Source organism: Nelumbo nucifera, chromosome 3 (genome assembly GCF_055504915.1).
Source record: "Nelumbo nucifera cultivar China Antique chromosome 3, China Antique-T2T, whole genome shotgun sequence".
NCBI lineage: Eukaryota > Viridiplantae > Streptophyta > Magnoliopsida > Proteales > Nelumbonaceae > Nelumbo > Nelumbo nucifera.
Genome location: NC_142651.1, coordinates 19,208,802 through 19,229,760, shown reverse-complemented (window position 1 = coordinate 19,229,760; position 20,959 = coordinate 19,208,802). Strand labels below are relative to the sequence as shown.

General features: G+C 39.1%; 1 protein-coding gene across 7 annotated transcripts in view; it reads left to right on the top strand.

Annotated features, from left to right (window-relative positions):
• The window catches only part of LOC104600139 (calcium/calmodulin-regulated receptor-like kinase 2), a 48,222-nt gene that overhangs the window by 11,560 nt on the left and 15,703 nt on the right, over window positions 1–20,959 (top strand). For 4 of the 7 annotated variants that reach the window (XM_010262984.3, XM_088900709.1, XM_088900712.1 and 1 more), the window contains exons 2-4: window positions 10,336–10,757; window positions 14,932–15,085; window positions 18,013–18,139. In XM_010262984.3, the coding sequence (XP_010261286.1) occupies window positions 10,435–10,757; window positions 14,932–15,085; window positions 18,013–18,139 (604 nt within the window). In that variant the 5' untranslated portion in view covers window positions 10,336–10,434. Of the gene's footprint in view, window positions 1–41; window positions 3,987–6,878; window positions 7,019–10,335; window positions 10,758–14,931; window positions 15,086–18,012; window positions 18,140–20,959 lie in introns of those variants that run through there. The other 3 variants (XM_088900710.1, XM_088900711.1, XM_088900713.1) reach the window with 3 other exon arrangements.

Sequence of the window (20,959 nt, the reverse complement as noted above, 5' to 3'; positions counted from 1 at the left end):
AAGGTCAAGGTGTCAATAGTTCGAGTATGTTTTCTCCCAAGTCAAATGTTAAAGAAACAGGCAATCCCTACTCCCCTGTTAGTGCAACACAGGTTGATCCTGAGGAGACTTCTCCTAGCAAACTCCCTCAAAACCTAGGCATAATTGGTGATATTTCAGGTTTTGATGTTTCTAGTTTGTTTTACCTTGATTCTTGTATTCCTCGAGTTTTTGATACTAATCTGCCCCCTTCCCCAGTTGTTGTTTTGTCTCAGCTCGTAGGTGAAGTTGACACTCATCCAAAAGCTGCCTATCCTAGTGACACTCTTCCAAAAGTTGACTGTCCTAGTGATTCAATTGAAGTAACAGAGACGTTAGAGGATGTGGAGGCCCTGAATGATATTGTGGATGAAGGGGAAAGGATTTGGGGATTAATTTTGCATACCTTTAGACTCTTGGTAGAGGAAGAATTAGGGGAGAATTTTGAAAAGGAACAAGAGGGTGACTCTCCAGTTCCTAGTTCCTAGGAAAGGGGAAGGGAGGGAGAAAGGGTAAAAACGGGTGAAAAAACAACAAAGAGAAGAAATAGGAAGACAAGCCAAAAAAGAAAAGAGTGGAGGAACAAGATAAATCGAAGAAAAAGCTTGAAGGAGGGACACCTAAAAAGAGGAAGAAGAAATTGAGTGAAGTGGGGAGATTGAGATGTGAAGTGGACTATGATACGGGGTGTTTTGGGAGAAAAGGAAAGTAGTCAGGTTAGCAAAAGGTGGTTTCTAGGGTTGCTCATAAGTTTGGTTCTCAATGAAGATTATTAGTTGGAATGTAAGGGGATTGGGGAGTTCTAGGAAGAGAAGAGTGATAAGGGAAATGCTCAGAAAAGAAAAGCCAGATATTGTGTTGATTCAGGAATCAAATGTTTAGTCGGCTAGAGGATTGAGTTGAGCTTTAGCACAGTCTTGGGGGGCCTTAGGGGGTATTCTGACAATTTGGAAAAACGAGGATTTGGACTGTACAGAAGAATTAATTGGTAACTATACGGTTACAGTGAAATTAAGAAGAAGAATTGATGGACCGGAATGGGCTTTAATAAATGTTTATGGGCCAAATTCGTATAGAGAAAGGGAGGAATTAGCAGCTATAAGGGGATTGTGGGAGGGTCCGTGGTGCTTGGGAGGGGATTTAAATGTCATCAGGTTTGTAACTGAAACAAATAACCGCAACCATAGGATCACCTCAAGTATGAGGAAGTTCAACTGTTTTGTGGATTCTTTTGAATTGAGGGAGCTACCGTTGGTGCAAGCTGATTTTACTTGGTCTACTTTTCAAGAAGAACGACTTTGTTGTAAAGTAGATAGATTTTTATTCTCTTCAAATTGGGAGGAAGTATGGGGTGGTTTGGTGATGAGGGCAGTACCTAGACCTACATCGGGTCACTGGCCAATTAGATTATCTTAAGAAAGACTAGGAGGAGGACCTTGCCCCTTTAGATTTGAAAACATGTGGCCGTTACATCCAGACTTTCAAAAGAAAGTGAAAGAATGGTGGGAAGAGGATCAGGTGGATTTTAGATGGAAGGGATATAAATTTTATAAGAAACTACAAAAGCTAAAAGCCAGGATCAAAGCTTGGAACAAAGAAGAGTTTGGTAGAATTGAAGACATAAATGAAGCTATTAGTAAAAGGATTCAAGAACTTGATGTTGCTGAGGCAGAGAGAGGATTGAGGTGTGAAGAAAGGTAAGAGAGATGGAAGTTGAAACAGGATTTGGAGGAAATTCTCAGAAAAGAAGAGATAAGCTGGAGACAAAAATCAAGATGCAAGTGGTTGAAGGAAGGAGATGGTAATACAAAATTTTTCCATAGCTTGGCAAGTGGAAGAAAGAGGAAGAACATAGTGGAAAGTTTGGAATGGAATGGGGCAATGCTAACAGGAGAGGAAGAGATTGCAAAAGCTTTTGTGGAGCATTTGCAATCCATTTATGACAGCCCCAATAGAGTAAGAGAGACTCTAACTGACTTTGAGTGGCATGTTGGAGAAAGGGAATTGTTGGAACCCCTAGAATGATTTTTTGAGGTTCAAGAAATAAAGGAGGTAGTTTTCTTTATGGAAAGATCAAAAGCCCCGGGCCCGGATGGATTCACTTTGGCTTTTTATCAAGATTGTTGGGACATCTTAGGTGATGACCTAGTGGAGGTCTTCTTGGAATTCTTTGAAAGAGGAAAAATAAATGCGGGTGCAAATGCTACTTTCATAGCTTTGATCCCTAAGAAGGTGCTTGCAGTTCAGCCTAAGGACTTTAGACCGATCAGTCTGATTGGGAGTCTGTATAAGATCATTTCTAAAGTTCTTGCACTAAGATTCAAGAAAGTCCTTCCTTCCTTAATCTCACCGAGTCAAGGGGCCTTTGTGAAAGGGAGACAAATTATCGATCAGATTTTAATAGCCAATGAATGTGTGGATTACAAAAAAAAAAAAAAAAAGAAAAGGAGAAAAGGGTCTGATCTATAAACTTGACTTAGAAAAGACTTATGCTTTTGTGGATTGGGATTTCTTGCTAGAAGTGTTGAAGAATAGAGGCTTTGGGGAGAGATGGTGTAAGTGGATGGAGGGTTGTATTACCTCTTGTTAGTTCTCAGTCTTAGTGAATGGAGTAGCTAGGGACTTCTTTCCTGCAAATAGGGGCCTTAGACAAGGAGACCCTTTGTCACCTTTCCTCTTCACCTTAGTTGTGGATGTCCTAAGTGTCTTGATTTCTAGGACTGATACAAGAAATCTACTAAAAGGTTGGAGAGTTGGGAGGCAACAAGTGATTGGCACTCACCTACAGTTTGTGGATGGTATCATTCTCTTTTGTGAAGGGGAAATTGAGGAGATGGATAATTTGAGATTGGTGGTGATGCATTTTGAGAGAGTCTCCAATATGGAAATCAATTGGAACAAGAGTTGTGTAGTAGGGGTGAATTTACGGGATGATGAAGTGCAGTTGGTGGCTAGGGCTTTAGGTTGCGAGGTAAGTGGTTGGCCTTTGGTATATTTAGGTCTGCCCCTGGGGGGAAATCCTAGAACAGAAAACTTTTGGTACTCAGTTTTAGAAAGATTCACTAAGAAGCTAGCAGGGTGGAAGAGAAATTATATCTCACTAGGGTGTAGAATCACTTTAATCAAGTCCACTCTGGCCAACCTTCTGGTGTATTTTCTGTCTACCTTTAAGCTTCCTGCCAAGGTCGCCAATAAGTTAGAAAAGCTCATGAGAGATTTTATGTGGGAACCGGGTGACTCAAAAAAGGACCATTTAGTGAAGTGGGAAGTAGTTTCTAGGAAAAAGGAAGCAGGGGGTCTAGGCATTGGCAATATCAAATTAGGAAATGTAGCTTTGTTAGGAAAGTGGTTGTGGAGATTTCCTTTGGAGCAGGACAGTTTGTGGCACTTGGTGGTAGCTAATGGATGGGGATGCTGGCGTCAACCCTAGGGCTTCTCATTTCTCCCCTTGAAAGCAATTGCTGGAGTTTTGCCTTCCTTTTAGCCTTTCATCAAATTTGATGTGTGCTCAGGTAATAAAATTCTGTTTTGGGAGGACCTTTGGCTTGGGAACACCCCCCTTAAGGATAGATTCCCGGTAATGTATTCTCTTTCCCTAAATAAATACAAGACTATCTCCTCACTTTGTGTGTCTGAGGGGACTTGGGATTTGGGTTTGAGAAGAGGGTTGAGGAATTCAGAATTGGCTTTTGCAGATGACTTATTCACTGTGTTGAATTCAATTTTCCTAGATCTTTCCTGCCCAGATAGTAGAATTTAGAAAGAGTCCTCTTCAGGGTCTTTCTCTTGTTCATTTTTTTCAACGCCTTAGTTCAGTTTTCTTTTGTGTTTGTCACTTTTCCTGCTAAAGAAATATGGTATTCTCTTGTGCTAATGGCTCTTCAAAAGATCAATACTATGGATGTACTTCAAAGAAAAAGGCCAAACTGGAGCATTTCCCCACTTCTGTTACCTTTGCTTAAGAAATGGTGAGATAGCGACTCATCTTTTGATTTCTTGTCCTTTTGCTTATTATTTGTGGGATTGGTTCTCTTCTTTGTTTGGTTACAGATGGAACCCCCCCCCAAACCTTTTTTACTCTAGCTTCTTCTGACAACCAAGGAAAAGGGGCAGGGTAATGTGGAGAATAACAAGAGCGGCCATCCTATGGTCAATTTGGGAAGAGAAAAACAATAGGATCTTCCTAGGGCAAGAAAAATCCAAGGAAGCACTTGTGGAGGTTGTCACCATTAAGGTTATGCATTGGCTGAAAGTACATCATCTCTTCAAGGACTTCTCCTTAGCTGACTTAATTAGAAATTGGAGTGCTATAGCTGTATCCTCACCTTCCTCCCATGTGGTACAAGAATGTTGGGTACCTCCGCCTCATTTCAGGGTGAAGCTAAACTTTGATGGAAGCTCCTTGGGTAATCCAGGTCAGTTGGGAGTTGGGGGTGTGTACAGAAATCAGGAAAGAAAAGTCTTGGCCCATTACTCGGGCCCAATTGGGGTGGGAGATTCATTAAGGGCAGAAGTAATGGCCTTACTTCAAGGTTTGAAACTGGCGAAACAATGGGGAATGCAACAATTAGAAGTGGAAGGAGACTCCAAGTTGGTAATAGGGTGGATGCAAGATGGAAACCTGGGAGTGTGGTCTCTTAGACAACCTCTAAGAGAGATTATTAGCTTAGCAAGGGAGACTGGGGTGCATTTTAAATGGGTAAGAAGGTCAGCAAATGGAATGGCTGACACTTTAGCTAAACAAGGAGTTACTAGGGAGGCTTTGTTTTGGGCCTGTTTGTATGTTCTTTATTTTCTTTTTCCATCCATTTTGTGGGTGGTAAGCTTGTTGTAATCTTTTCAATTTTCTAATGAAAGTTACCATTTCCTATAAAAAAAAATCATCCCCTATCGCCCACAGGTAATCAAACACTCCTCTAGCCCTGGCTAAGTCCTACCAAAACTCACTCCTCTGGCTGTTATCAGTAGGGCCATACACATTTGTGATTTGGCACTTCACTCCTCCTTCCAACTCCACCATTACTGAAATAGAGAAAGTTCCAATCATTTGCGAGGAAATTTTGCACTTCGTTGGATCCCACATAATCACTAGGCCCCAACACTACCCACTGTCGGCTTCGAGAGCCATTTCACCTGATCATCTCCCCATACACTCCTGATTATGGTGGCGTCCATAAACACCAACTTAGTTTCCTGTAGAAGAATTATTTGACATCTAGACCTTTTATGAACATTGCACACCAACACCCTTCTCCTTCCCAAGCCTAAGCCCCTAACATTCCATGAAAGTAAATTCAACTCCATTTAAAACAAAACAAGAGTAATTCACCGTACTCACCCCCCTATTTATGCACTTTTTTACTCCCTCTTGAAGATCCTTCCCCACTTCTAGCCTTGTCATCCAACCCCTATGTTAGTCTTAGGATTTACCGGCTTTTTTTTATGCGGTTCCCCCCTTCTTAGCTGCAAGCTTTCCTCTCTCCAATAAAACTCTTTGTTCAATACCCTCTAGATACTTTATTGTCTCTTCTTCCAGACCTTCCATCGATACCCCCAAGTACTTTCCCAACCCCAGAAGTTTTGAGTTTACCCAAGAAGACAAAGAGGAGACACAGTTTGTTATGGTCTTACCTCTTCTAGTCCCTTCCACAGTTTTCTTTCCACTCTCTTTCTCCACTGTGACAACCTTCCCCGCCAACGATGGGTTCCCTGCCTCTATCATTCTGTCTCTGCCTTCAAACTCCCCTTGAGCCCCAAATTGATTCTCATTGCTTACCTCACTAGTAACCACCACCAGTGGCACAACTTCCATAACAACTTCCGTTGACTCGAGGTTGGTGGAGAGATTCAACATTTCCGATGGGTGATCAACAACCAGAGATTGCACTTGGAGAGGGGCGCTGGACGCTTCCTTATCTCGTCCATGTGATTCTCCTTGATTTGCTTGGAATGGAATAGCATCAGAGTTTGACCCAAGTCTTTTCTTCTTAGGTCTAGGACTTGGTTGGCTGAGCCAATTTGGTCTAACAAAAATCAAGGTGGAAGAGTCCGAGAAGTGGGTTTGAGGCTTGGGTTCACTACTTGCCTTTTCAGCTTGGTTTGAGTAGAGCCCAGATGTTGGACTCAGGTTTGGAGTCTTTATGGTTAAAGGTGATCTTATATAGGTCTGATCGGACCGCCCCAATAATTTCGGGTCTTTAGGATCTCCAGATAAAAGCCCCACGTTGTGGACCACCCTTGTATGTGTCTCCCTCTCCACATTTTGCACCATGTGGAATTCTAACATGCACTCTTTAATTAGTTCTTTCAAATTCTCAATGCTAAGAATATTAGCATCTTGATTTAAAATTACAGCTTGGGAGCCCGCCATTAACTTCCCCTTAAGTCCCACATCATGGCCGTCCAAGAACAAAGAGATCGAATGGTCACCCTTTTTCCTCCCCTTTTCTCCTCCCTCATCTCTTCCGGTAACCCTAGCCGCCATCTCCCCCGCCTCCCTACCCTGAGAAGCCTGTCAAACCGGCACCAAACTCCCCTCCTCACTTTTCAAACAATTACCCTCCCCTTCCTCCTCTAAGATTAAAATTGTTTTTGACAAACCCGGCTGCTGCCCTTTCTCTTTCTGGCTTTTTTCACTGATTTTCTCTCCTGTGTACCTTCTTCTGACCGTCGGAAATTTTTCAGGCCACACCCACACCGTGAAGATGGATTCACCAGCGACGATTTCCACTTTCTCAGGGAAATCGTTCGCATGTCTCACTTTCATTCATACCCACTTGTAGGTCGCTAGTTCCTGAGGGGAGTCATCAGGGAAATGATCTACATGTTTTCCATCTTCAAAAGAATTTCTAGGTGTCTTATTTGACGATCTCAGAAGGATTTTGTAATCTACACTACTCTTCACCTTCTAACTACACTATAAAGGTGCCTACTCCTTTATCACAAGGGGGCATTGGGCTCCAATTTGATGAAAGATCCCAAGGAAAAGCATGCCCTTCAGGTATTGGAGGAGTGTTTTTATCAGTGCTTTAACTTTTAAAATGTGGAGGTTTAGTGCTAGGTGTTCTACCATCCTGCATGAGGTGTAAACCAGAATGCAAGACTCGTAAGTCTCCTAAGCATGAATTTTTTAATTAATAAATAATTAAAAATAGGGTAAAACAAATAGAAATATGGTAAATATCCCATAAAGGTAAGAAAAATTATGAGAGATTAAAAAGTTTTATATGTGCAATTTCTAATAATAAAACCATCACATTTAAGTATAGAATTGAAATATAATCGCATCAAGTATCATCCTCCATAATTACATAAGTATCATCAGTCATCAATATATCACTTACAAAGTTGCAAATAAAAATTTCAAATCAACAATTCACATAAATTGCACAATATTAACATAAACAAGTGTATGGTCTCATCTTCAAATGAATGTAATGCATTAAAAGAAATCAAAGCTATGATGTTCTCAAATTATCAAAAAAAAGCTATGATGTTCTCACTTCTATTTATAACATTTTATTATAATATCATGATATACAAATTTGGAGGGTTTTTATCCTGTCTTATGTTAATGTATAATGGGGAATATGATAAAATGGTTGCCTCACTTTTATTTATGACATTTTTATTATAAAAACTAGATTTAAAGGTAAGAGCATATGAGACATACACCTCAAGCATCTGTTAGTGCCTTGCCCCTGGGGGTGCAGCTCCAGGTGTACATCTAAGGTACCTTTTAAAACATACCAGATATTACTACTTTTTGGGCAGAAAGTTGGACCATTGGAGATACTGACTCCAGAAAAGCTTGACTCCTAACCCTTAGGATTGGAAAACAAGGCATCAGGTCACTAGTAATGGAAGGTGACTCTACAAATGCTATTAGATGGAGCCAAGATGCTGGCAGAGGCCCTTGGTGCCTGGTCTATCTCCTCGGAAGACTATAAATAAAATCTCAACAGAGAACCAAAACTCAGATGGCTTAGATAGGTCTGGGGTGGAAACATCCTTTGCCCATAGTAACAACTTTTACCTACCTAGTCTTTTTTACTTTGACGGGGGAGGGCTGTTAATGCATATTTTGTGCATCAATGTACTTCTCATGTGCACCTTCTTTTTCCATATATTAATACAAATACAGCTTACCCTTTATTAAAGTGATCTATATGTTTTTCATTAAGTTCTTGGACTTCCTGTTGCCATCTTATTCTTGTTTCCTATCTTGAACACAGATAACTAGGGATAGAAAAGATGTGAAACTAGGTGTTTTATTGCATCTGTCATGTTGTATTCTGCATTATTTCTTCCTTCTGGGAACTAGGAACTGTGTTCTGAATATATGAAAGGAATAATATCACCAGTAGGTAAATATTTGAACAAATGCACATGGTGACAAGGTGAGATGCATCTTGATGGGTCATAACAAGGAATTATTATGGTCCAAAAGCTGTAGAGTTAGGTTACTTGCGACCATCTAAGCCTTAGACCTTTTCTCACCATCTAAATAGACTTTTCTCAACCTCCCAAAAGAACATAAGAAATACCTATCGAAAAAAAAGAACATAAGAAATGAATTAAGAGATCATATCTAAGGTGGAGCCTCTAGAGTATGAGTCACATGTATTATGATATTATTGTTATGATGGATATTTCCATTCATGGGTCTCTATGTTAACCCCTCCCTGTATATCAATCAAGAGGGAGAAAAAGAACCCCTTTTTAATGGCAACTGTTTGCAGTTCTTCTTCACAGTGCAATTGATCTTAAACTATTGGGATTAATTTTTTTATTGTAAGCATGGTTTTAATCAGTCTTATCATACTGTTGTATCTAGAAGAGATACAACAGTATTACAAGGTTCTAGACTTGTATTCCTATTATTCACAATTTTACATCTACTTTCAAGAAGTTTTTTAAGGGCAAATTTATTAAACTACCCTTATGGTTTAGTTAATTGACTAACTCTACCCTTACTGTTTAACAATTGTCTTGCACCATCCCTACTGTTTCTGACAATTGACATTGTCGTTAAGTGCTAATGGAAAAACAAAATGTCAAATTTTCCCTCCACTATTCCTCAAATTTTCAAAATAAAACCCAACTGTTGAAAAAACTCAGGAATATAGGACGCAAATCGCTGCTCCGTCTCCGTTTCCATCTCCACCTCCATCTCTGTCTCCATTTTCCGTCCCTGTCTCTATTTTCCGTCTCCGTTTCCATTTGCACTTTGCGGGACCAATGCGATGACTCATGATGGAGAAAACTATCATTGTTTCGTCTTCATCTGCGGTGACGGTGATTTTGACTCAAGACGAGCTGAAAAAGATTGCTGCTTATAAAGTCATCGAGTATGTGAGTCCGGGATGGTTTTGGGGCTGGGAATCAGTTCAACAGCGTGGTTTGCAGTATCTTTGAAAAGGATGGGTGAGAGGAAATCTAAAGGGGATGAAGTATTCATAGTTCTATCCCTCGACTACTGTTAAAAGAGTACTCCATCCTTTTCAAAGAAGGGATGGGTGAGAGGAAATCTAAAGGGGAGGTGGTTGATGACCTGTTCACTAATCCAGTTCCCAGCCCCAAAACCATGCTGATATCTTCCATTTTGCTCCTGTTCACCAATCCAGTTCACCAGGTGGTAGAATTCGGCTCTGTTCACCAATCTGGTTCCCAGCCCCAAAACCATGACTGTTCACCTACCGCTTAGGGGCCCTGGCATTTTGGAATGATCGGCATCAGCAAGAGAGAATTCGAAAATAGCTAAGTCAATTCAGTTGGTTAAATGGGAATCCAAGTGGAATAGAGATGGTGATATCATTGCAGAAGGAATGGGTGAGAGGAAATCTCAAGGGGAGGTGGTAGATGACTTGTTCTCTGCATACATGAATCTTGATAACATGGATACGTTGAACTCATTTGGGACTGGAGTTGCAGCAGCAGTTTTGCAGGGGGAAGATAAAAACAGTGAAAGAAAAAATATAAAAAGAAGAGAGAAGAGAATCGTCTTGTCCAAACTGAAAAGGGCATTTTCAAGTTAAACAGTAAGAATAAAGTTAGTCAATTAGCTAAACCATAAGGGTAGTTTAAGAAATTTGCCCTTTTTTAATCATTTCACTATTGATGAAGCTATTTCTGAATGGATTTTTTTTAAAACTTTTATTAGGCTACAGTTGTTGCATGTTCTTTCCTTTTCTTATTATAATATTTAATTTCTGGAGGAAAAACAAGCAAAATCTCTGAGAAAGAACGTTTGAATTCTTTTTTCTTAATTTAATTGTCATTACTTTTTTTTTTTCTTTTATGGGTGATGTTATGCAGGTTCACCGCTTATATATATCTACGCTGTGAATGATGAACTTGAGGCCATCTCAGTGGCAAGATGCTCTTACATTCTGAGTGTCAGAGCGGAACAAAAAAATGAGTCAAGCTGATTTGGTTATCATCGGTGTCTCAGTTGGTGTGGCTGTTGGCATCTTGATAGCATTATGTGCTTTTGTTGGTATAAAGTGGTACAGAAAGCGGTTTCATCCCCAACGATGTGCAAGTGAGCCTAGTGTAACAACTCTCCCTATTCGTACAAATGGCATAGGTACTAGTATTGACTCTAGTGCATCTATCTCAAGTTCCATAACTACTAATGGGTTACAACACCCTGCCAAAAGTACTCAGCGCTCTTGGTGGAACCAACACAACAAGGACCTGTTTGCTTCAGCATCTGGCATCCCAAGATACTCTTACAAGTGTGTGCTTTATTATAATTTTCACAAACTCATTTTTATTGGTTAATATGTTAAAAGAAAGATTTATTTTCATAGAGAACTTCATCTAGTTGTTTCTAAGTATTAGAGATGTGAGGGGTAAACTGGCAAGTACTCTGTTATTTGATGTCATTTAACTTTGGAAAAGTACAATGGTGCAAATGTAACCAGTAACACTTAGGCATTGTCTCCCTTTGCTGTTTGCATTTTCCACCAACAATATCTTTGCTGTTTATATAATCATAGTCATGATAGCAATGTAATATTATCATTATCTTCTTATGATGATGGATCTTTCATTGAGTGTGAGATACACACAAGAATTTGTTTCAGGGGGCCCTTATTAGTTGATCCAGATTCCAGAATGGAAGGATATCTGAAGAGCCAGAGTACAAACTCTTCGTAAAACCATTTTAGTCATGTATTTCACCTACCAAGTTTGATTTATTATCTCAATATCTCTATGCTCTCCTCTTTTGATGGGTAAGAATCAAATTTTATTATTTTTTTAAGAAGAATTGTGTACAAAAGTGCAAGTATAGGATGTCTCTAGCACCCTTAATAAGTCCTGCTCTGACAACCATTTTAAATGGATATTTCTTCTCAGTACAATCAATCTATTTGCAGCTCTTCTCTAGACAAAAAGTATTGGCTAGACTATTTTCCCTCACAATGCCAATCACGGTTATTTCCCACCACCACCTTAGAATTTCCTTGCACCACAATGTTTCTTTAGTTGAGGGTGTTCCCCAGTCTTAATCATTGCAGCAGTGCTAACAGTTCTGCGGCTTCTGCCCTCATGGAACTCCCTATGACCAATTGGCCCCAAGAATAAAGTCATGAAATATCCTTGATCGTTGCAGAAGATTCCCCATATTCTTGATTCCCTAGGTTTCTATCAAAGTTGAGCTTGACAGAAATAATGGGTTGGTGAGGGAAACCAATCCATGTTAATTGTGCTTCTTGCCATGGATGATGCTGCAATACTCTTGAAATCAGCAACAGTTAAAAGAGGTGTATAATCTTGAGTAAAGGATAATTATTCTTTTGGGCCATTTTCTCTAAAGGATTTCAAGGGGATAACTTTTTCTTCTTTTGTGGTTGAATGGGACATTTTGGTCTTTGGATCCCTTTGAGTCCCATCACCTATGTAATCATTAATATTAGAATGATATTTTATGGTCCTTCAGGTCTTGTTTCTCATCACTCTGGATTCACTTTGTCCCAATGATTTAGTGCATGGGCCAGGGCATGTGACATTTTAAAAAACAAAAACTTTTCAAATGCCCAAAGCCTTAGTTAGCAATTTATTATATTTTAGGAATAGTTGTTAAGATGCCTAGGTGATTCCAGGCAACAGTGGGGCACCTAGGCAATAAGAATTTCATAAAATAAAAACCTAAGTTTTTCCTAGTTCTCTAGTTTTATATACAATTCAGCATGCATATTAATTGGAAAAATAGAAATTTTCTTTATTAATAACATTAATTTCCTCTCAAAACATGTCAAATCAACATATCTAGGACAACAGTATTTTGATTATATTTCAATACTTACAAAAATGATACTAATATTTTTTCCGACAAGGAAAGAATTGTTAGATCGAATCCTTTTAAGGGCTGTCCACTGGCTAAAATCTTTGGAGTTGTTTTCAGATTTTCCTGTGGATGACTTTCTAAGAAACTGGAAAGAGTTTGCTTCCATTGCTAGATGCAAGAGGACTCTTTGGCCATTTTGGTCCCCTCCCCCTCGGGCTTTATAAAGCTGAATTTTGATGGCAGCAGTGTAAGGAATCCAGGGCCCTCTGGGATTGGAGGAGTCTTCAGGAATGAGGAAGGGATTGTTATTGCTTTATTCTCTGGCCCTATTGGAGAAGGTGACTCTCTTAGGGCTGAGATCCTTGCAGCGCTTGAAGGAATTTGAAGAGCAAAGGAATTAAATATCAGTCGTTTGATCCTGGAAGGTGATTTGAAGGTGGTGGTTAGTTGGTTGAAGACAGAGGACAGTGGTTTGTGGAACTTTAACAATGAAAAAAAACAGTTCTTATGGCTGGGTAGGGACATTGAGATTCAGTACAGCTGGGTGAAGAGGAGTGCCAACTCATTTGCAGATGGGTTGGCCAAGCAAGGAGTGAGTAGGGAGTCTGTTTTTTGGGCTAGTTTTTAATCTTTTCTCTTTGCATTCCCTTTGTTTTCTGTTTTTGGGGAGCTAAGATATTTTATCTCCCCTTTTGTATCCATATTCCCTCTTTTCTTTTAATTTAATGAAGCTGGTGTTATTGATCAAAAAAATATAGTAAGTATTTAATAAAGCAATTTCACATCAAATTAGCAACTAAGGTTATAATTTTATATGATAAAATTTAAGACGAAAAGTAAGTAAAAGAGAAAAAGAACAAGGGTAGAGATGCTGTTTTATTTAATGTAAGAGAAAGAGAGACTAGAAAAAAAAGAAACTTGTTTATATTTCTTTTCTTTTCTTTTTTCTTTTTCTCTTCTCAGAACCTTTGGATCTTCTAAATTTCAATAGTAAAACTTTTTTTTGGAGAGAAGGCAAAGTATAAATGTATTAACATGAACAGAAAGTGCAGCAAGATGATATACTCAATGACCCAAAAAACCTGTCCCCTCTGACCTTGACCCCCCACCCTGCTTTACAAAATGATTGTCATATACAAAAAAGGACTCAAACTATTCATAAAAAAAGGACTCAAAATTACACCCTTAAACAACCTATGACCGGCCAACCATGAGAACATCTTTCCCAAAATTTTCTGATAAATAGCACCAGCAGAACTAGACTTGTTTTTCAAGACCCTTGCATTCCTCTCTTGCCATGACACCAAAATGCCACCACTGGGGTTATATCCCAGATCAGCTTTCCTCTTTTACTCAGCCCATCCACCCTCTGACCTAAAACTTCCAGATGCAGCTTAAATGATATATATAGTATATAATAGGATGTAGTAACATATATATTAGTAAGATGTAGCAATATAAATGATATTGTAACAAGGTTCCTGCCTTGTCATTTTAGTTGCATAGTTGCTATAAAGAAGGCATTTAGGTGAGGCGCCCAACCAAGAGTGCCTAGTTGATGCCTTGACAACTATAATTTTAGGATTAGGAATTGTTGACAACTTGGCTGGCCTTTATTGTGGCTTTTTTAGTTTTGTCATTGAGTTGGGTTGTTGGCCTGCTGGAGGCTTACTTTTTCTTTTCTTATTGCTGCCACTTAGTAGGGGCAGATTTGTAATTCCCTTTTATTCTTTATTGGGTGAGTTATATTAGAAGTGGGGGGTCACTTCAGACTTCACAATTGATTCCCTTTCTCTCCCACTCTCTCTTCTCTTCTTCTCCCCTTCTCCTTTCTACCTCTGTTTTCTTCTCCTTTTCTGCATACTTTTGCTAGTTTTTCTTCACTTAATTACTGCTGAAAACTCAAGTAAAATAAAATGTTATCCTTGGCACTTGAATTTCACACAAAAGGAATTGTGCCTAGAGACTGAAGGTAGTTGGCTAGTTGCATCCAAGAGAGAAGGATCTCAAGGGTCAATTCTTTGGATGGATTCTCAGAAGTGCCAATTCTTTGGCTGACATGTTGGCTAGAGTGGGGGTTGCCCAGGGCCGGGTTGTAATTTGTAACTTGTTAGTCTTAGTCTTCTTTTTCTTTTTTGTTTAGCTTCCTTTTCAGCTCCTTTTTTGTTTAGCTTCCTTCTCAGAAGTGCCAATTCTTTGGCTGACATGTTGGCTAGAGTGGGGGTTGCCCAGGGCCGGGTTGTAATTTGTAATTTGTTTACTTGTTACTTATTAAAAAAAGAAGGATTGTAAGGGCACAGAAGGAACTAACCCAGGGAATGTACTTAATCGGGCTTGTATAAATATGAGAATCTGTCTTTAACTCCTTATTGAGCTCAATCATTCTCCTTTCTTGATTTTATGTTTCTAGAATTGACTGGAAACATCTCTCAATAAGTTCCCTCCAAAAGATCTTCTTTTAAAAAAAAAACCTTTGAACATTGCTAATGGGTGCTGATAAAGCAAATAGAAATTAGCCCTGCTCTTTTAGCTCTTCCAAAATTTCATTGTCAGACTGGTGTAGAATTGAGTTAATTATGCCAATGCAAGTACTTACCTAGTTTGTTAATTCTGTGCAGGGATATTCAGAAAGCCACACATAACTTTACAACCATCTTGGGACAAGGATCATTTGGCCCAGTCTATAAAGCTACAATGCCTACAAGTGAAGTGGTAGCTGTAAAGGTGCTCGCTTCTAATTCTAGACAGGGTGAAAAAGAGTTCCAAACGGAGGTCAGTGCTATTTAGAATGCTGTTGCTAGGTAGGATAGAACTTTCCTAGTCTTTCATCTTCTTGTTTCCCATAAAAGGATCCACTGCTATCTGCATGACAACATGGTTTACCTTAGCCAATGCAAGTCTTAGCAACTAGATGATTGTTTCCCTGAGGGTCCCATGCTTTGCCAAGTTGTCAGCCACAGAATTGGCTGATCTCCTTACACATTTGAAGATTACTCCCACTTCTCTTGCTAGACAAAGTATTTCCCTCATCTGTTGTCTAAGGATCCATACACCCAAGCTTTTTGTCTGCAGCCATCCTATTAGAAGTTTAGAGTCTCCCTCTACCTCAAGGTTTTGATATCCCTATTTGCTTGGACAATCTCATACCTTGAAGTAGAGACATAACTTAAGCCCTTAAGGAGTCTTCCACACCTATTGGGCCAGAATAAAGTGCTTGCATTCTGCCCTCCCCATCCCTGAAAACTCCCCCAGCAACTAGATGAAATTTCACTGCAAAATTTGAGGACAAATAATATGTCTAAATAATACTTATCTGTTAAACAAACAATTTCATGACCAACTTGTATTTTCTAACCATCTCTTCAAAGTTATGCTAAAGAGACTGCATTTTAGTTTTGATTGGATTTGTTGAGTTTTGCTTATGGGTCCTAGGGTTAAAAATGCATTTTAACTAACTTTAGCTTTAAATTCACCCAAGCCTGACCTGAGCACAGTCATAGCCCAACCTGAGGTGCTCATTTTTCAATATAAACTCATGGCTTGGTCCAGATTGGTTGAATGCAGGTTGGGTTAGTCTAGAGATGATCATGAGCTGGGCATCTGGGCTATTCCCGTATAAATTAATAAATTACATATTTTTTAAAAATTAAAATGTTAATTTAATTTTAGAATCGAAATGACAAAAAATATAAAAAATATGTGTATATATTAATATATTATACCTTATATATAAGATATTATATCACATTTATTTATGAGATATTATAAGAATTAAGATATTATACTATATATATATATATACCATATAAGAATTAAGATTTTATACCATATATATATATATATATAACTTCCTGGCTAGGCCGGGCCAACCAGGCCTAGGGTTTTGCTTGGCCTGGGCCTGGCCTACATTATGTGTGGGCTTGGTGTGAAATTTCCAGGACAGGCCAGGCCAAAATGGTCGTCCCTAGGTTAGTCTTACACTATAGGCTAAAGGCTGATAATGGTGAGAGTGATATAATGGATCTGTGTACACTTTGTTACCAGTTTCTGCCTTGTTCTATTTAGGCCTGCCCGGGGGGGGGGGGGGTAGAATTGCAGGCGTGCAACTTGGATTAACCAAACTGAATAACTCAATATTAGCATTTTAGGAGTTTAGTTGGGCTGGTTTTGGGTTGAGGCCTAAGTGATTCACACCGAAGCTGGCAATATATTCTGCATGGAATTCTGTATGCATATTTATAAGAAATTAAACAATTTAAGTTTCTCTTTTAGTTTTGGGACTCTTGGGTTTAAGCTCTAACATGCTTTACTTTATGTCTCAATGGATAATAAGATATTCACGAGTCTAAAGCAATATGCATTGACCCAACCTGGTCCAAACCTTGATCATAGAAGAATGAGCTCCTTGGGTTTACCTGAGCAGGGGTTAGGGGTGCTCACAGTTCAGTTAATCGAACCATGGGCTTTTTTCCAAACTGAACCGGTCCTTCAATTTTTGGAAAATCGTGAACTGAAACCGTACCGATACCAATCAGTTAGCCAGTTGATCTGTTTGGTTTTTTACTGGTTTGGTTCTTCGTTTTTTATTATATTGTAAATTTCATATACAGTAAACTGTGGATCTCCAAAAATATAAAAAAAAAGCAAAGGAAGAGTAGAGAGAAAGAGGCTGGTGTTTTGTACCTTTGAGATTGAGAGAGAAGAACCAAGCCGGGCCAACTGGTTATGGAGTATGGACTATGGTGCTGCTGCACTGTTGTGGAGTATGGAGATTGTCACTGGCATCCATCGAGGCAGCAACGTAGTGCTGTACTGCTGTGGTAGAGATTAGAGGAGCCAAAGAGCGAGAGGTCAGAGGAAAGGAGGAATGGAGATGGAGGTGTTCCATTTTGTTCCGAGGAATGGAGATGGAGGGTTTTGGCTGGAGAATAAAGGAAAAGGAAAAAATAAGAGTGACGATTGAGATTTGGCCTTTGGGATGATGGGGGTTTGGGGAGGGAAAGACAGGTTGGGTAGCTTGGGTAGGGAATTTGGGAATCTCAAGTAGAGAAGGGTGTCACTTATCACAAAAAGGTAAAAAATAATGATTAGGGTAGCCCATAGCTGGGTGGGTAGGTTAGGTAGGTAAATTAAAATATATATAATTAATAATTAATAATAGTTGGATGGGGAGATTGGGGTGGGAATCTTTAGTAGAAAAGTAGTCAAGTACAAGTAGGATAGCTGCGGGTAGCCTGGGTAGGTGAATTAATTATAGGATATAATTAATGAAATCTATAATATTCAATGATACTATATGTAAATACAAGTACAGTCGGCTCAGTTAACTGCCAGTTTTCTTATAGGATAACTGAAACTGAACTGATCAGTTTGGTTAACCAGTATTTTTTTTAGTGTGTGGCTTGGCTCGGTTTTTTGGTTTTTCATGAGCACCCCTAGCAGAGATTGGCCCATCTATACTATGGTTGAGCTGGATTGGTCATCAAGCCAATGCATCACACCTTACTTCCCATTTCTTAGCAACACTACATCATTATCCAATCAATTTCAAAAGCTAAAGCCAATAGTATTGGCTTATTGCATCTTAAAAATTAATTGAAATTGGGCTTTCTAACGGCTATTGGTTCCTTTACTAAAATTTACCTTCCATTTTATAGAGAGATTGTTATGTATCTGTTTGTTGGCCAATCTTCGCACAGGTACTTCTGTTAGGCAGGCTGCATCACCGTAATCTTGTGAATTTGGTTGGTTATTGTGTGGATAAAGGGCAACACATGTTGATATATCAATATATGAGTAATGGGAGTTTGGCAAACCTTCTATATTGTAAGTACATATCTCTTTCTTTTTATCTGTCCTGAGACACTGATGTTCCTTTAAATGCAACTATAATAGTGTAGGTTAAATGCCATTTTCTTAATCAGATGAGGAAAGGAAAATGATACTTTTAGATTGAAATTGCATTGATTTTACTCTTGCATCTTAGATACAGAGACAAGCTTCTACCAGTATTTCAAAATTACACTTTGCAAGAACATAACTAGATTACTAGCATTTCATGTTGCAAGTAGGGCTGCAACTTGGGCAGTCTTGGGTTGAAATTTTATTAAAATCTGAATGAGCCTGGCCTGAAAGCCCGAGCCCAATGCAGTGTAAATTCTTCAGATCAGGTACCTGACTTGCATCCCTAGTTGCCAGACGTGGTCCAGACCAAGGTTCAAAATATCAATACGCCCCAGTGTATCGGTACTTAAAATAACACACTTTTATGTTTTTTAATTTTTTTTTTTCAAAATTTGGTTTTTGGGCCTATTTAAACCATATTTTTCATTAAAAAGAGGCCGGTTTCCGAAACACCTGTAAATAGGCGTATCGTGAAGCCACCAATACGATATGCCCGATACAGGGCACATCGTATCGAAATTTTGAACCTTGGTCCAGACTCCAGAAACGTTCCTTTTTTTATAATTTTAATAAGTGAAGGAAAATATTATTATTATTATTATTATTATTATTACTATTATTATATTATTATTTCAATCCATTAACCAGATACATGGAGGATTTTTTCCAACAAAGATATCTTACTAAGGTTTCTTGCTTTGGGGTTAAGGAATTCTATTTTTGATGGTGGCTTTCTGGAAGCCATGAAAACTGCCTTTCTAAGGAGGGTTATGCTGGAACTGAGCTAAAATTTATCACTGGAATGAAGCTTATACTCGTAAAAAGTAAGGGAAGCAGCTTCACAATATGGTGAAGCTTACATTCATGCTTTGTGCTCCTTCCAGCTCCGCCATAACTTCTGCACATGGTCATCAATCCAGAACTTAAGTTTATAAACAACCTATTTGATGGGCCATCAACCAGAACCTACATGGAGTGCATTTGGATTTTATAAACCCCCTCATTATCTTTCTCTATTGCTCACTTCCCATCCTTACCACAAGTAACCACACCTCTCCTATCACTCTCTATATCTTTAAAAGCCACATTGAGCAAAACCTTATCCATCCCAAAAGAACAAAGCCTGGATTTTTGGTTATACTTTTTTCTCCACCACCTTCTCTAAGCCATATCTTCTACTGATATGTGTTTCATGCTATTTGCACATCATTTTCTCCAGATGATTGTTCTACTTGTTCATTGTCCTGTGAATCATTTGTCTTGATACTGTTTGTCTTCTCCTATTGGTATTGTCCTATAATTTCCCCCTCTTTTTTGTACTCTCCAAAGTTTGATTTTCACTGCCTCTCTACATTCAGCTCCGAACGCCCAGCTCGATTCCCACTTTCTGGTAGGAAAACAATTAAGAATTCTCTTTTCCAATTATGTGTCTTTCTTCATTTTTGAATTATAATGACTTGGTAAATGTAGATAACACTGATGTGGGCCCCACAGCAGTGGTCCCCACTGTATTCGTAGGACAGCATGTGTAGTTATTTGTTTCAGTTATAGTAGTGTCAGTTTGAGTCAGTTTGTTAATTCAGTTGTTATTTATTCAGTTTTTATTTACTTTATTTATCATGTAAGTACTAAGGGCAGATGTGTCCTTTTCATTATGTACTGAACATAACCTATAAATAATAAGAGAGTGGCGGCGGCAGATCTGTTAGAATCTGTCCCTCCTTTCAACCCCTTGTGTTCTCCTGTTTCTCTCTTATTCCTTCTCCTTTCTCTCACTTTTCTTCTGTTTTGTAAACCTAAAACCTATTAGGATTTAAGACTGATTACAGTCTTGATTTTCTACTTGGTATCAGAGCCTATCTAGGGCTTCTCATGTGTGTCTAGTCCAGCCGACCACATGAGGACTAGCTAGGGCTGGAAGCTTATGAAGAAGTATTCGGTGGCTGAATCTTGGAGATTACCAGGAGAGGTTCACAGCAATTGAAGACTTGCCACGGCTTGCAGAGAGTTGGTAATCAGGAAGAAGCAGCGAAGGTTAGGGTTCAGGTAACCCTGGAAGGCAGTAAACCGAAATCCATAAGTAAGTTTTTTTTTATTGAGTTTCAGAGACTGCAATCAGTCGAGATAGGTTGGACCTATCTAGAAGGAGAGGCCGAACTATTTTTAAGTTTGTTTCTAGGGTTTGACTGTTGGGCCGAACCCCCCCCCCCCCCCCCTCAGAGGTGATCAGTTTTAGGGTTTCATATTGCCCTACGACAAGTCCCACTTGTGCGGACTACTTGGTGAGTGCAGCTGAGCACTTATTTCAGACCTACAGTTGAAACCCTAATTTTTCTCTCGCAGCAGTGGGCCCCACAGTAGTGATTTCAGAAAATAGCATCTCGGATTGACAGGCTGCTTGGTACTGTGCATGCCGATTGATTTCAGATCAGATTTGAGCTGATTTCTTGTATATACTGTGATAGGCGATTGATTTCAGATCAGATTTGGGTTGGTTTCAGATCAGATTTCGGATCAGATCAGGTTTCAGATCAGATCAGATTTGTGTTGGTTTAGATCAGATTTCAGACCTGCTTGTTTTTACTCTGTTTTCTGGTATAGTGGCTCTAACAGTTTGTAGCCATTGATTCTTGATCAAAGATGGAGTTTAAGGGTCAGGAGAAAGTAGTTTTGGAAACAACACTTATGGTAGTGTATCTGAAACCGGGTTTCAGATTACAACTATGAGATTTGATGGGTCAA